The sequence below is a fragment of the Sarcophilus harrisii genome, chromosome 5, assembly GCF_902635505.1.
Source record: "Sarcophilus harrisii chromosome 5, mSarHar1.11, whole genome shotgun sequence".
In the NCBI taxonomy this organism is placed as follows: Eukaryota; Metazoa; Chordata; class Mammalia; order Dasyuromorphia; family Dasyuridae; genus Sarcophilus; species Sarcophilus harrisii.
The window spans coordinates 30305301-30320036 of NC_045430.1; the positions used below are offsets into that span (position 1 = coordinate 30305301).

At 36.8% G+C, this 14736-nt stretch overlaps 1 protein-coding gene across 1 annotated transcript in view; it reads right to left on the reverse strand.

Annotated features, from left to right (window-relative positions):
- Positions 1 to 642: 642 nt before the first annotated feature.
- Positions 643 to 14736, reverse strand: part of METAP2 (methionyl aminopeptidase 2) — a 41461-nt gene continuing 27367 nt past the window's right edge. The window contains exons 4-11 of the mRNA XM_031938608.1: positions 13934 to 14036; positions 6052 to 6213; positions 4979 to 5160; positions 3781 to 3875; positions 3599 to 3695; positions 2955 to 3058; positions 2503 to 2618; positions 643 to 1849 (exon numbers count right to left, since the gene is read on the reverse strand). Coding sequence (XP_031794468.1) covers positions 1597 to 1849; positions 2503 to 2618; positions 2955 to 3058; positions 3599 to 3695; positions 3781 to 3875; positions 4979 to 5160; positions 6052 to 6213; positions 13934 to 14036 — 1112 coding nt within the window. The 3' untranslated portion in view covers positions 643 to 1596. The remainder of the gene's footprint in view (positions 1850 to 2502; positions 2619 to 2954; positions 3059 to 3598; positions 3696 to 3780; positions 3876 to 4978; positions 5161 to 6051; positions 6214 to 13933; positions 14037 to 14736) is intronic.

Genomic DNA, 14736 nt, shown 5'->3' on the forward strand with positions numbered 1-14736 from the left:
GTTTCCATTTGTAAAGCATGCTTTTTGTTGCCCCAGTTCTCTTCTCCCCCCCCCCCCAAGACACTTTTTAGCCCAAAAGGAGGAACTAACTTTTTATTCATCATCCAAGGGGAAAGGTCTAGTTCTGAGATAGCAGGAATATCTTTTAGAGAGGCTGCTTATATATTAAGCTTGAGAGATGACAAACCTCTCCCACTGAGGAAGTCATAGGTTTCTTTGTATGAGAGAACAGGATGGTGATTGATGAACAAGAATAACAAAACTAAACCAACAGGCAATGACATTGTGAATTGATGGTACGTAACAACAGGATGGGAGCATACTTAAAGCATGCCCGTTGTTTTAAGGCTTTTTACCCTGGTACAAAATAGCAAGCCAAAAAAAGTCATTACAGTTTTGGGACAGCCCCAACTGAGTATTTACAAGTAAGAAAAATTGGGATTTTCCTTTTAAAAACGGCAGTCTCAGATCAAACCCAAGTAAAATATGACCCTTCACACTGAAATTTTGGGGGGACTTGCATACTTAGACATTACATTTTTATGTAACAGCACTGCAGACTCATCCCCCTAAGTCCCTGATTTTGATTTGATTCGAGACGCCACTAACCTCACCCCATCAAATAGACTCATTCTATCAGAGCCTAGTGACTACAATTTTAATTGTTCTATTCAGAACAAAAATTCAACCTAGAAACTTCCCTGCTTTCCTTTATGATGCTTCAACCTCAAAAGGCTTCTTTTCCAGGTACATCTTCTGCTAGGAAAGCTGAAGAGGTGGTTTTTTTTCCCCCTCAGTGTGGATTTGACAATCAAGAAAAAGGTTCCATTTTAGTGAGTCAGGATTAGAGGTTGGCAGAATGCTTGAAAGTTAATGTATCTTTTTTCCATTGATTGGAGAAAATTAACAGGGTCATAGAAAGAAAATGAAGAAGTCTCGAAGACCAAAGTCTGCTAATTTGGACGAAAACAGGAGCCAACTGCTTGGTGCACTGCTGAGGTGGCGTAATCCACTGCCTGAGCAGGAGAAATCTACGTTCCAGATTATAATAAAAGACATAGGTTCTCTTTTATATTAGATACAGCCATCTCTTGCCCAGAATTAGAACCACAAACATTAAAATGTATCTCTTAGATCTGAAAAGTTGTCTTTATTTTTTACAAAATGGAATCCAGGAAGTTTTAAAAGGCAATATACCAGAGGGCTTAATTAAGTGTAGTAGAATTGGGTGTTCATTCAAAGCATTCAAGGAATATGGTAATATAAATATCTGAAAAGCATCTTTTATAATAAATGTTCAAAACAAAACGTATAACTCATTCCAAACTAAAAATTGAAGCTTCCATAGCATGTTTTCCTGAACAGAAAATATTGAAGTTTAACATTTGTGAAATCTCTCTAAAGCCCTGAAAGCTTTTTCCTTCGTTAGTTACATTAGGAGACTTGCCTTTGAATTCCTTCCTTTTCACACATGGGAAAAGTATTACAGAGGTCCACTTGTTAAAAACAGACAATATGTTTGTTGCAAATTATTTCTGGTATAATGTATTCCAACAAAGCCTAGATAAAGCTGCTTGAGGTGGCCTCAGGTTATATTTAATAGTCATCTCCTCTGCTGACAACTTCTTTACATGTCGGGCGTAAGAGGATGGTGTGCTCAAATTGTGCTGTATAGGAACCTTTGATGTCACATAAAGGGGGATAGGGATCCACAATCCCCAAGTCACACAGATTCTTGAGAGCCATTAGGTATTTACTTTCTCCTAGGCGATCTAGCCACCTGCGGCAGAAGGCCAGAGTGCCAAAGTTTTCATTGATGACATTTAACAAGTGTTTTGCTCTTGGAAGTCTGAAAGGCAAAAAAAATAAAAATAAAAATGAAAAAAATAAAATAAAATAAAACCCAAACCAAAAAAAAATTTTTTTAACATGAAAGCCAAGGAACAAGGATTATACTATCTAACCTAGTCTAAAGACGTTGCAAAAATTTTAAATATGGAAAGAAGAGAAAATCTTAATTTCTTTTAAACCTTCTACAAAGTCATCATCTTAAATTGTCTCTCTTGATCCTTCTTGGAAAGAGACTGCAGAGAATCCAATTCCCAAATAACCCTCCAATTTGGTTTTTCATGAGCTCTTCCTGAATTATCAAAATCAGAATTTTCTTCTGTACATAAAACCTTCAAAGTCAAGTCATTTCAAACTCTACAGTGGTCCAACACATAAGCAACTCATCCCATAACTCAGTTGTGATACCCCTCCATTCAACCCACAAATTGGCAATAATGACTACTGGGTCACCTCGTTAAAAGGCCAAAAAGACAATAATCTGAAATGGTGCTATGGGCATGCCTCACTGTATGTGGAAGTATTGAAGATGATGTAGAATAATAAAAACAATTTCCCAGAGGTAAAACACATATATACATGATTATTACTATGCACTGAATTGAAAAGACAAGGGGGGGGGGGAGAGAAGGGGGGGCCAAAGAAGCTTCTCACCTTATTGGGACATGTCCAACATCAAAATTTTTCATATAATGTGAACATTCCATATCATCATGCACCACACCTTTTCCTGTACTACCAAAAGTTTCTATGGCATATACTTCACCTTCCTTTAGGGAACAAACAAAAGAAAATGCAGATAAATTATGGGCAAATGAGATTGACAACAAAAGAAAATGATATATGCTGGATGGCTCAGGATGAAGAGGCATATTAATGCTTAGCTGAAACTCAACTATTTAGCCACCTCAGTATCTCATAAATAACACCACTACTAGGAAAGGGAAAGTAGTAGTATCCAATCAGCTGGGGAAATGGTTAAGGAAATTATCTGTTTGAAAGACAAAAAGATGAGTTATATTTTTGGCCAAGATTACCAGTGAGGCCCAGTACAAAAAGTGCTGACTAATTGATATGGGCACAGAGCAGATTGTAAAATGACTTACCTCCATTCTGGTTGCTTCTCCTCCTTTCACAATGGGCACTGTTTTCCCAGCATGGATTCTATATGGCCCAATTGAATGTCCATTGAGGTTTCGAATGGGCTTCACTATATCATAACCAAAGATTAAAATATGATCAGCCCATTATAATCATAGCAGGAAAGGAGCTTTCTATTGTGCTCAAGAATGCTGACAATATTGACAAGCAATTGAATTGTCCCTTTACTGTTGTAGGAAAAACACTAGGGCTAGTAGCTATAACAACCATCTTATTCCATGCCACATGTAGACACCAATTTCTTTTGGTGCATGAGTACCTTAAGTACCTTAAAGCCTTTCAAAACATGTCGCCTCTATTCCCATGAAAAGTGGCCAATGAAGCCTAACAACAAAAAACGAGCTTTATCTCCAAAAAGAACCTGACTAGGAGAGAGAGCAGTGATTTGTTGGAAATTCCCAAGAAACCTTGACATCCCAAGACCCAGTTTTCTTCTTCAGTGTTGGTAGACAGATAGACCTGTCTAGTCTCATTCTGCTCAGGAAGAGTTCTCAGGCAGATGAATATAGCAAGTGTTTTGAGGTGTTTTATTTTAAATTGCCTTGTGTGTAATAATAGGCCATTGTGATTGCATTCTAAAAGAACATACCTTGATATGTTTTTCCATCAATTTCAACTTCATAAGATTCCATAACTTCTTGGATAGCTTCACCAACATCACAAAGACGAACATCAATTCCAGCACACTGAATACAAACACATTAAACTGTTAAAAAACTACAAAACTCACTCCTAATTCATTTTGTTAAGTAGGACATTGAATTTGCATACCTTTATTCCAGTGTTAGTAGCATCTTTTACAGCCTTTAACAATGTGTCATATTTGGGGTTGAAAGTGACAGTAAAAGCACAATCGATAATCCTACCTGAAAAAGAATTTTCTCATTTAGGTTTTTTGTTTTACAAAATTCCAAATTTCTCTATAATTGCTGAGGCTGTATAGAAGCCGATTATCTGATAATTTGGCATCCTTCTGCTCTTATGTCTTCTGCTCATTTATAGTGAGAACTGATAAATGCCCCAGCAACCTTAACCAGCCATCTAGTGTGTAAACCAAACCTCAGAAGCAAGTGGAAATACAACTGTCTTAAGTAGCAACTGTGAATAAAACACAGCAGACAAAAAGCAACCAATGGGAGAAAAAAATAAATTAACACAACAAATCTAGGTCCACTCATTGCAGGGGAAAAATACAAATACATATTCTATTATGACATAATATGAAATTATATGACGTTTAAGCGTGATTTGTTGAAGGCAGCAATAATCAAATGTGAACCAAATGTTATCCCACAAATCTGAATTGTCTAAAAGAATAGGCTAATAATTATTTAAAAGGTAATATACATTTAAATTTAACCCAAAAGATTTTGATCTTTAAAATAAAACACTTCACTTTGAATTTGGCAGTTGTGTGGTGGGGGACTAAATCAGGATCCTGCACTAAATGGCAACCCATTGCAAGGTGGTCTTAGCCTTTTTCCATTCAATCCAACTGCAGATGTTCCAACCCACAGTTTAAGATTAGCACTTTGCTTAGAAGGGTCCCCATGATGTCTCATGACATCAAAGGTGAGCTGTCTCAGATTAGAAATAGATCAAGTGAAAGCCCTCAGGTCCATCAACAAGAGATCACTTTGGCTTTAAGGAAGGTGGGGGGAGAGCCAGCTTCAAAAAATAAAACACATGGGGGGAAAACTGGTAAAGTTCTTATATTTCAAAAGGCTTTCAGTGTTATAGAGAATTCCTTATTTCCCATTATTACTTACAGCAGAGAAACCAGAATCAATTCCTCCTGTCAGTAGCATTACCAGAATTAAAAGTCAGACTGTCTAAGGGCAAAATGAAGAGATTATGTTTTCACCTCTTCCTTCCTTGCACCAATGAAATCACAGGTCCATTGCTTGCCCCTGTCTTTAGGAAGGTCCTTTAGCACTGTCACACAAATAAATAACTGTTTACCACTCACCGCTGATGTGTGTTCCAAAATCTATCTTGCATATGTCGTCATACTGCAAGACTGTGGGATCTCCAGCATTGGGAGTATAGTGGGCTGCACAGTTATTGAGGGAGCAGCCTGTGGGGAAGGCAAGGCCAGCATTCAGGCCATTCTCTTTTATTAGCTTACGGGAGCAATCTTCCAGTTTTTCACTAAAACAAAGAATGGGCAGTACATTTATATGAAATTATTCCACTCATGCCATAAAAAACTAAACATATAGCTAAAAAAGATAAATACACCCTTAGAAAATTACCCCACAGAAACTTCATCACTTATAAACACTGCCTTCGTTGGAGATAAAAATGGGAAGAATTACCTGCAGTTCTGAAAATTCGTTTACATGTGAGGTAGAGACTGACTTACAAAACCATTAACTCTAAGAAGCATGCACACACACATAAGCTGCTCTACTAATTTTATGCATTCATTGCTTTGATGAATAATTGATAGATACTACTCCTATTAATTTTTCTTGAGGTCAGGAAACTCGGAGCAACAATGATTTTTGTTTCTTTTTTCTTCCTCTGGCTTTATGAACTACATGGGCAATGGACTGGACCAACTAGTCTCTGTTCAGGTTTCTAACTTTAAAATACAATTGCATTGAAATGATTTATAAGTGCTTTTTCCTTATTTCACTCTATCCTGTACAACACTAGGAAATCCAGAGGAGAACTATTCCAAAGGAAACTTGGTAGGTTAGTCTCAAAACTCTTGGAAGACGGATATTCTTTTTATCTTTTTTCACGTTCACCCTAATCACACTTGAAGGATTTCTAATATAGCTCACCTAGATAGAAATTTAATTGTGAGGATTTTCCTAAGTTTTTTCTTCTAAAATACTTTTATGATTTCTTTTTTATCACCCCTTTAACTCCCCATTAACCTCACCTGCACTATCATGGCAATCCCTTGTAACAGGGAAGTTTAGTCAAACATCTGTTCTTGTCCTCATCTTTACAGATCATATTTGGGCCATTTGTTCAGCAGTCAGTCCTCTGGGGTCCTTGAGATGCTACAACAAAGGCCTCTAGACTTACCAGATTTCTATCATTGTCATCCCGGGCTTGATCCAGCTCATCACATACTTTCTCACTTGTCTATGTGCCTCTGCAGCTTCCCGAAAATCATTCCAGATCTCTTCACTGGCCTGGTCTAAGGCTTTCTTTTCTTCACTGGTGGTTCTCCAAGCTGCTGTTCGCCTTTAAAAGTTAATACTATTGTTTTAATTTAGAACCACTATAATAAGATTAGCCACACTTTAAATTTTTTAAAAATCTCATGCAAATAAGATTCTTTCAGATCTTTCCTAATTCAATTTAAAATCACAGGACTAACACTCTAAACATGAAGGGACCTCAAAGGCCATCTGCATCCAGTTTACAAAATTTGGTCTTAGAAATCCTAAACTAGGAACAATAATGCACTAAAAATGGATTTTCTGGATTATTTTTTTTTAAGATATCTTTTGTCAAATATTACAAATTCTTTAGGTGTTAGCTTTTGGGAAAATTACTATTCCAATGAGTAAAGAAAGATTAATCACACAGCAACAAGTCTTGCTCTTAGATTGGTATCAGCATAAAGCCATAGAAGCAGGAACCTGGGAAGTGTTCTAAGAACTTCTAGTTAACAGTGGCCATGTGTAAGAATGAGAGATAAAACACCCTTTAGCAGGTTAAAGGAAGAAGTAGAATCAAAATGGGCCACCATTTGAAGACAACCCACAAACCAGGGAAAGGTTATGGAGGAGGAGCAGGAGCCTCAAAAAGGGCTGACTATAACTAGTGTCAGTCTCGACATGGTTAAGTAGTGGGGGTGAGAGTGTGAAAGCTATTCTGTCAGAAGTTGAAAAGTAAATGGCAGTAAGAAGCAAAAGGCAGATCTGTAAAGTAACCAGTTTGTAATATCAATTGAAACAACAAAATAAACACTGTTACCATAATCGGCAAGAGTGGTGTAGAAAGGACAAACAGACCTGACCCCCTTTTTTGCAGATTGCATTTATTATCAGACTGGGTTAAATGTGTTGGTTGGTTCTGCTGAGCTGCTTCCCCAACTACTTATTTGTTGTTTATAAAAGATAATTTTTAAGACAAAAAAAAAAAAAATTCACACAAATGTTGAGAATATCCTTCAAAATAGATAATATATTTTTTTTCCTTAAAGATAATGATAAATGTTGGAGGGAATGTGAATAAACTGGGATATTGATACATTGTTACTATCTGATCCAACTATTCTGGAGAGCAATCAAACAGCATTCCCTTTTATACCAGAAAGGTTTTTACTAGACTTATATGCTAAAGAGATTATAAAAGAGGGGTGTGCAAAAATGTTTGTGGCAACTCTTTTTGCAGTGGCAAAGAACTGAGTAGACACCCATCAGTTGGGGGATGGCTGAATAAATTATGGCATACAAGTTACGGAATATTAACTCTATAAGAAACAATCAGCAGAATGATTTCAGAGAGGTCTGGAGACACTTATGAACAGATGCTAAGTGAAATAGTAAAACCAAGAGAAGAATGTGCACGCAACAATAAGATTATACAATCATCAATTCTGAGGTATATGACTCTTTACAACAATGACTTGATTCAGACTAATTCCAAGAGCCATCTGCACCCAGAGAGAGGACCATGGAAACTGAATATAGATCACAACATAATTAATTTGCATTTTGTTTTCTTTCTCATTTTATTCCCCTTTTGATATGACTTTTTTTTGTGCAGCATGATTACTGTGGAACTATGTTAGCTAGGGGAAGAAGTGGGGGGGAAAGCAAGAAAAAAATTTGGAACACAAGATTTTGCCAGGGTGAATGTTGAAAATTATCAATGCATGCTTTGAAAATAAAAAGCCTTAACAAATACACAAACATCTCCCAATTTCAAGTAAAAACAATTAATATTTTTTAAAATTCTGAGTTCCAAATTCTTTTCCTGTCTTTACTACTTCCCCCCACTGAAAAGGTAAGCAATTTGATACAGATTATACATGTGCAATTATGCAAAATATAATTCCTTATTAGCTATGTTGCAGAAGAAAACAGACCAAAACAAAACAAAAAAACAAATATAAAGAAAAACAGTAAAAATAAAGAAAATTTCCGGCATTCAGACTCAAATCTATTTTTTCTTTAGAGGTAGAGAGCATTTTTCATCATGAGTCCTTCAGAATTGTCGCATCAACCAGTTGATCATCATTACAATATTGCTACTACTATGTACGTTTTCCTCATTCTACTCCACTTCTGTTTATGTAAAAGTCTTCTCAAGTTTTTTCTGAAACTATAATATTAGTTTTACAGCACAGTAGTCAAAATCACATAATACAAACTTGTTCAGCCATTGCTCAATTGATGGATATCTCAATTTCCAATTATTTGCCACCAGAAAAAAAAAGGGCTGCTACAAATATTTGTGCATATGGTGTTTTTCCTTTTTCTTTGATGTTCTAGGGGTACAGACCTAGTGATAGTATTGCTGGATTAAAGTATGTATACACAGTTGTACAGCCCTTTGGGCATAGTTCTAAATTGCTCTCCAGTTCACACCACCAACAGTGCATTAGTTTTCCTATTCTCCCATATCCCTTCAAACATTCACCATTCTCTATCAACCAATCTGATAGGTGTGAGTTAGTACCTCTGAGCTGATTTAATTTGCACTTCTGTAACAGTGATTTAAACTTTTTTCATATGACTACAAATAGCTTTTTGTCATGAAAAAAGTTTAAATCATTATTACTTAAGTGCAAATTCTTTTGAAAACTATATTTTCATTTCTTTTGATCATTTATCAATCGAGCAACGTAGATAGAGTGCAAGGTTCAGATTTAGGAAGACTTCTCCTGAGTTTGAATCTGGTCCCAGAAACTTACTAGCAGAGTGACTCATGACAGATCAATTCTTCTTTGAATTAAGCCTCAGTGAACAATAAAAGGATTGGTTTCTTTCAGCTCTAATATGCAGGACTAGTGAAATGAGACAGCAGTTGAGTGGTATAGTGGATAGAGTGCTAAACCTGGAATCAGGAATATGCAAATTCAAATCTGCCCTCAGGGCAAGTCGCTTTAACCTGTTGCCACACTTTCTTCATCTGCTAAAATGAGCTAGAGTAGGAAACAACAAACCATTCCAGTATATTTGCCAAGAAAACCCCAAATTGGGTCATAAAAAAGTCAAACATGACTGAAACTACTGAATGACGAGTCTATTGACCCTTTTTGATTTTGCAAGAGACATCCTGTGCCTGAAAGAATACTTAAAAAAAAAAAAAAAATCTGCCAAGGGCTCACACACTTGTATTTATTTCTTCCATGGGCAGATTTCCACTGGGACAAATAGCGATGTGTTTTTTGGCGTCACTGAACTGTGGGCACAGCTTATGAGAGAGGGAGGCTACTAGGACACACCTTCAGCATCCAGCTAAACTTCAAGGGAACAGAATACCGGATTCAGAACTTTCTAACCAATCCTAAATGTCACTTGGCACAAACTTCTTGCTTTACAGATGAGGAAACTGTGCCCTAGAAAGATGAACCAATTGTTTTGGGAGTGAATGACAGAAACAGGATGGGAATCAAGGCTGGTACTCTCCAGTCAACCTTCTTTCCATTGTACCCCATTACTCAAGAGTAAAAAAACAAAACAAGATCATTAGGATTTCTCTTTTTTTGAATGTACTTTACACAACTCAGATGCCATGTGGGGCTGTACAGAAAATCCAGAAACAAACTCAACAAATAAATGTCAGTGAGTCTGTGAGAAAGCCAGAAATCTGGTTCCACTTAAGTGAGTTATCCACATAAATGAAGCTTTTATAAAGCTAAACTTTTTTTTTTTTTTTTTAAGTAACCTTAATTCTCCTGAAGTCCTCTCCTTTCCACAGACTTCTGGCACAACATGCAAGCTAATAAAGGGCCAGAATCAATGTAAAGACTTCTCTCTAGAATGGCACAAAAAGACACCAAAAAGAAACGGGGGTTTTGGTTTTGTGATATCTTTTCTATTCCTGATCTGGCTGCCTCAGAGTCATCATAACAAAGTTACCACCCTGGTAATCCTGGTAAATTTCTAGCACTGAAATGATCTATTTTATAAACATCATATGTGTCAAAACAAACCAGATACTATTTACCACTGGGCCATAGCCATAAGTATGAGAAACAATGTCTCGAAACTGCAAATCGTTAGCAGTATTATTGTTCTGTTTCTCATCTGGTACAGAAATCCAGTTGCCTGGACCAACATATTAACTACAGGAAAATTTCAACAGATATCAAGGCATGAAAAGAAAACCATTCTAGAACCTGAACAAGGCAGGAGAAGATCAAAATTCAGAAAGTACCAACAAAGTTACAAGTCCTACCAATCCTATATAGAAAGTTATTTAAAAAACTCAATTTGTGTAAAATTTCCCCAAGGAATCATAAGAAGGTAAAGGAATGGCAGGGTGGAAGTTGTACATCAGATCATGCATCTGGAAGCTTCCTATTCATTACCTCAAGTGATATATAATCTAAGGGGATTGAAGACAGAAGGGAAGAATACACATCTACCAGAACATTTCTATAGCATCTCTTGTTGTCAGGGCCAAAAAGCAAACAAGAGATGACTCAACTGGGATATGGCTGGGCAAAGTATACTGTGTGAATACAGGTCCTTCTATTGCCGATGAAATGATTCACATCATGCATGGATTCAGAGAAAAGCCTGAGGACTTTAAAGTGATATAGAGTCAAATGAACTGAACAGGGAGAACAATTTATCTCCATGACCACCATTATCCTGTGAGGGAAGTGACTTCAGAACTCTGGCCAAAGCATCAACCAACCATGGTTTAAGAATCTGAGAGAGAGGAATGACAGCTGAGGCCTGTTTTGCTGGTGTGGCCAATGGGCTGAATTGTTTAACTTGACAGACTTCTACTTAATAAAGAAGAAAGTTTATTAAGAAGTGACACATGGGAGGAAAACACTTCCTAACTGTGTGACCCTGGGCAAGTCACTTAACCCCAATTGCCTCAGCAAAAACAGACAACGACAACAACAACAACAACAAAAAAAAAGCACAGAAGACTGGGCTTATCCCAAAGAGATCTTAAAGGAGGGAAAGGGACCCATATGTGCAAAAATGTTTGTAGCAGCCCTTTTTGTAGTGGCTAGAAACTGGAAACTTGAGTGGATGCACATCAATTGGAGAATGGCTGAATAAGTTATAGTATATGAATGTAATGGAATGACTAATAATTTCAGAGAGGTCTGGAGAGGCTTAAGGGAACTGATGCTGAGTGAAATGAGCAGAACCAGATCATTGTACATGGCAACAACAAGATCAATTCTGGTGGACATGGCTCTCTTCAACAATGAGGTGATTCAGGCCAGTTCCAATGTGATGGAAGAAAACCATCTGCACTCAAAGAGAGAACTGTGGGGACTGAGTGTGGATCACAACAATTTTCACTCTTTTTATTGTTTGCTTGCATTTTATCTTCTTTTTTGATTTGATTTTTCTTGTGCAACAAGATAAATTGCATAAATATGTATATATATTGAATTTAACATATTTTTACCACGTTTAACATATATTGGATTACTTGCCATCTAGGAGAGGGGATGGAAAGAAAAATTGGAACACAAGATTTTGTAGGGGTTAATGTTGAAAAATTAACCATGCATGTTTTAAAAATAAAAAAGCACACAAGAAAATTGTCACTACCTTTTACATTTAATGTCTTAAAAAAAAATTCTACTTTCTATTCTTTATAAAGTAAATATTTTGTGTTTCCAATATTGTGACCAGATTCACAATAAACTCTCTCATAAATGGATCTATGATCTTACTGATTAACAATTCCCTCAAATGGTGCAATTCAAAACCATTCCAAGCCCATCCCTCCCATACACCTTCCAAAGAGTAGACAAGGGACTCAACACACTGGAAATTCTCTTCCATTAGCCATGTTGACGATGACATGACTAGACCATTTTCAATCCTAATCATACAATCCCTTGAGGGTATTCTTTGTTCCCGATATTCTTTGGAATTCCTCAATGGCTATATATTTCAGCCAGTTCCCATTTCCTTATTTATTATGATATATATATATATAGATATAAGTTTGTCCTAAGGCAGAAGAGTCTCATTGCTATCTCATAGAACCATCATGTTAGATTAGAAAAAATGGCTCTTTTCTTGACTACAAAGGTTGGAGTTAGTAAAAGGCTGGCAATTTTCTTTAAGTAATCCAACCCAAGTCCAATCTCTACAATTCTGGACTCTGCTCACTGACCAGCAATTTTGCCTGTCCCAAATATATAAACCCCTGATGAATAGACTTGATGAATACTGAAATCTGAACACATATTGCTGAATCACTTGGTCTTTCCTGTGTGGATAAACATGTCAATCCTCTTTGAGGATATAACAGTTTATGCTCTACTATCACAGCTTTGCTAGCACTGGTCATGTCTATGCTGTGATGAGGCACCAGAGTAGGATTCATGAAAATTGAAAGAAAATATATTATATACTATAATGATATAAAATATATGAATCCTAGCTAGGGAGCAACTTGAGAAAATGGGGAACACATTGTAGAAATATTCCATCACTCTTTGCATTTATTTGACCTACTGTGGTAAATTTGGCATGACAGAGTGAAATAGTAGGCTATTTCTAAGGGTATCCCAAAGATCTCGTGTCCCTTTTGTTCGCTTTCTTTTTTAATTGCAAATACATCGAGAAAGGATTAAGTTTAAAAGAATTCACAGTAAAGCAACAATTTGGCAAGGCTGCTCTCCAGGCTGGAATAGGATCTCTAATTTCCTTTAAAATCTCACCAACCTCTTTTGAGCACCCTAATCTGGTAATGCCTCCCCCAACAAATTCTTGCATTTTTACTTTGCATATATGTGTATGTACCTACATAAACTCCATTGAAAGTGTAACTAGAACACCTTGCTTTTTTGTCTTTGTAAGCCCTACATGCAGCACAGTACCTGGCAAAGAGAATTCTAATGCAAATTATCTAAGAGCTAAGGCACAATAACATGAATTCTTTGGCCAGTGGGTCAAGGAGGAAAAGTAGGTTCTCCACGTCCAGTAGCAGCAAAAAAAATGCCTGAGGGAGTATCGACCTGTACACTTGCTCAAGGAAGACACAAGAGAGTTTATCATCTTTTCTCCTCACTGGTCTAGTTCCCTCTCAAAGGTCCAACACTTTGTTACAAGGTAGAAGGTAATCATCACAACTACTTCCCTTGCCCTCAGCAGTTCATCAATCTCACTCTTCAGGTTCCAAATACCTCCTTTGACACCACAAAGTTGAAAGACATCAAATAACAGATTAACAGCTTTGGCTAGTCAGAAATGGGTGTCCAGTCTTCTACTTTATGGTCACGCTGACCTTGTGATCATCTGCCACTTTTATAGAACTACTAGCAGAAGGCAGACTACCACTCTCAGCTTATGGCATCTATTTCAAAACACAAATTAATCCTCTCATAAAAGACAATTCTGTAATAGACCATAAACTTTTTGAAAGACAAGGACTAATATAAGTTTGAATACAGTGAAGCTACACTTGCAGACTGCAATAAATATTTAACAAATGAGTAAAGTGCTAGATTTCAAGAATACCATTACATAGAAAAGAAAAATTATCCTGAGTATTAAAGTATATAAAAATGGACTGATTTAGGACTCACATAGCACCCCCACCCCCACTACAGGCCAATGTAAAGAGAAAATCAATTAAGGAGAGTCCAAATGTAGGAAACTGTCAGAATTTCAACTAAGGTTCCAGCTTGCAGAGAAGGTACTAATCTGAACCCATGGAATAGGACTTTCCCCCCCTGGAGTACCCTATGCCAATGAGGTCATAGGGGCTATCTGAAATAAAACATACTACTCACCCATCTTGTGTTGAGGGGTACTCGCATTCTTGGCCCTTTGGAAATACACCACTGGGATACAGGTCACATATAGGAACTGAGGGTGGATCTGTCTGTACCTTCGCTGTGGAAGACAAATAAAACTATTACAGTTTATTATCAAGACAAGACTGCTACCTCAGCCAGGCCTCTACCGATGTCTATTTTGTATCCTTTGGCTCTCACTACACAGCAGCTGAGCTAGAAAGAAAGAGATGGTTGGCCACGGGGGTCATGCTTATCCTATATCAGATAAACAACAAAAAGATAAAGCCTACCTGGAAATACGACCAACAGATCTCTTAAGCACAGAATGACACATTCAATGTTAATTTGCCTTTGGAGAAAAGGCACATTTCACCCAAAAATTTTATATAAATTTCATTTTTACTGACCATAAATGTCCAACTTTGTCCTAAACAACAAGTATGCTAAAACCCATATTCACAGAAAATGAAATGTAATGTGGATTTGTTTTACAAAAAGATTCTATCTATTTGTTTAAAATCTAATTTGATTTACATTACTTTTTTCCCCCCAAGAAAAACAACAACCAAAAAAGCCCATAGACTTTGTCAAGGATTCATATATATTGCATTGAGTTAATTTTCTAGCTCTCTAACACTGTTTGATCACAGCCTCTGATGCTTATTGAAGTGTCTGTTTCCTCGTCTCTAAAAATGGAAATAACAGTTGTGAATCAAACGAGTTATTTCGGAACATCAAACAAAACCATATTCTGCATTTTGTAATTTACTAGGGCACTACAGTAACAGGGTTTTCTT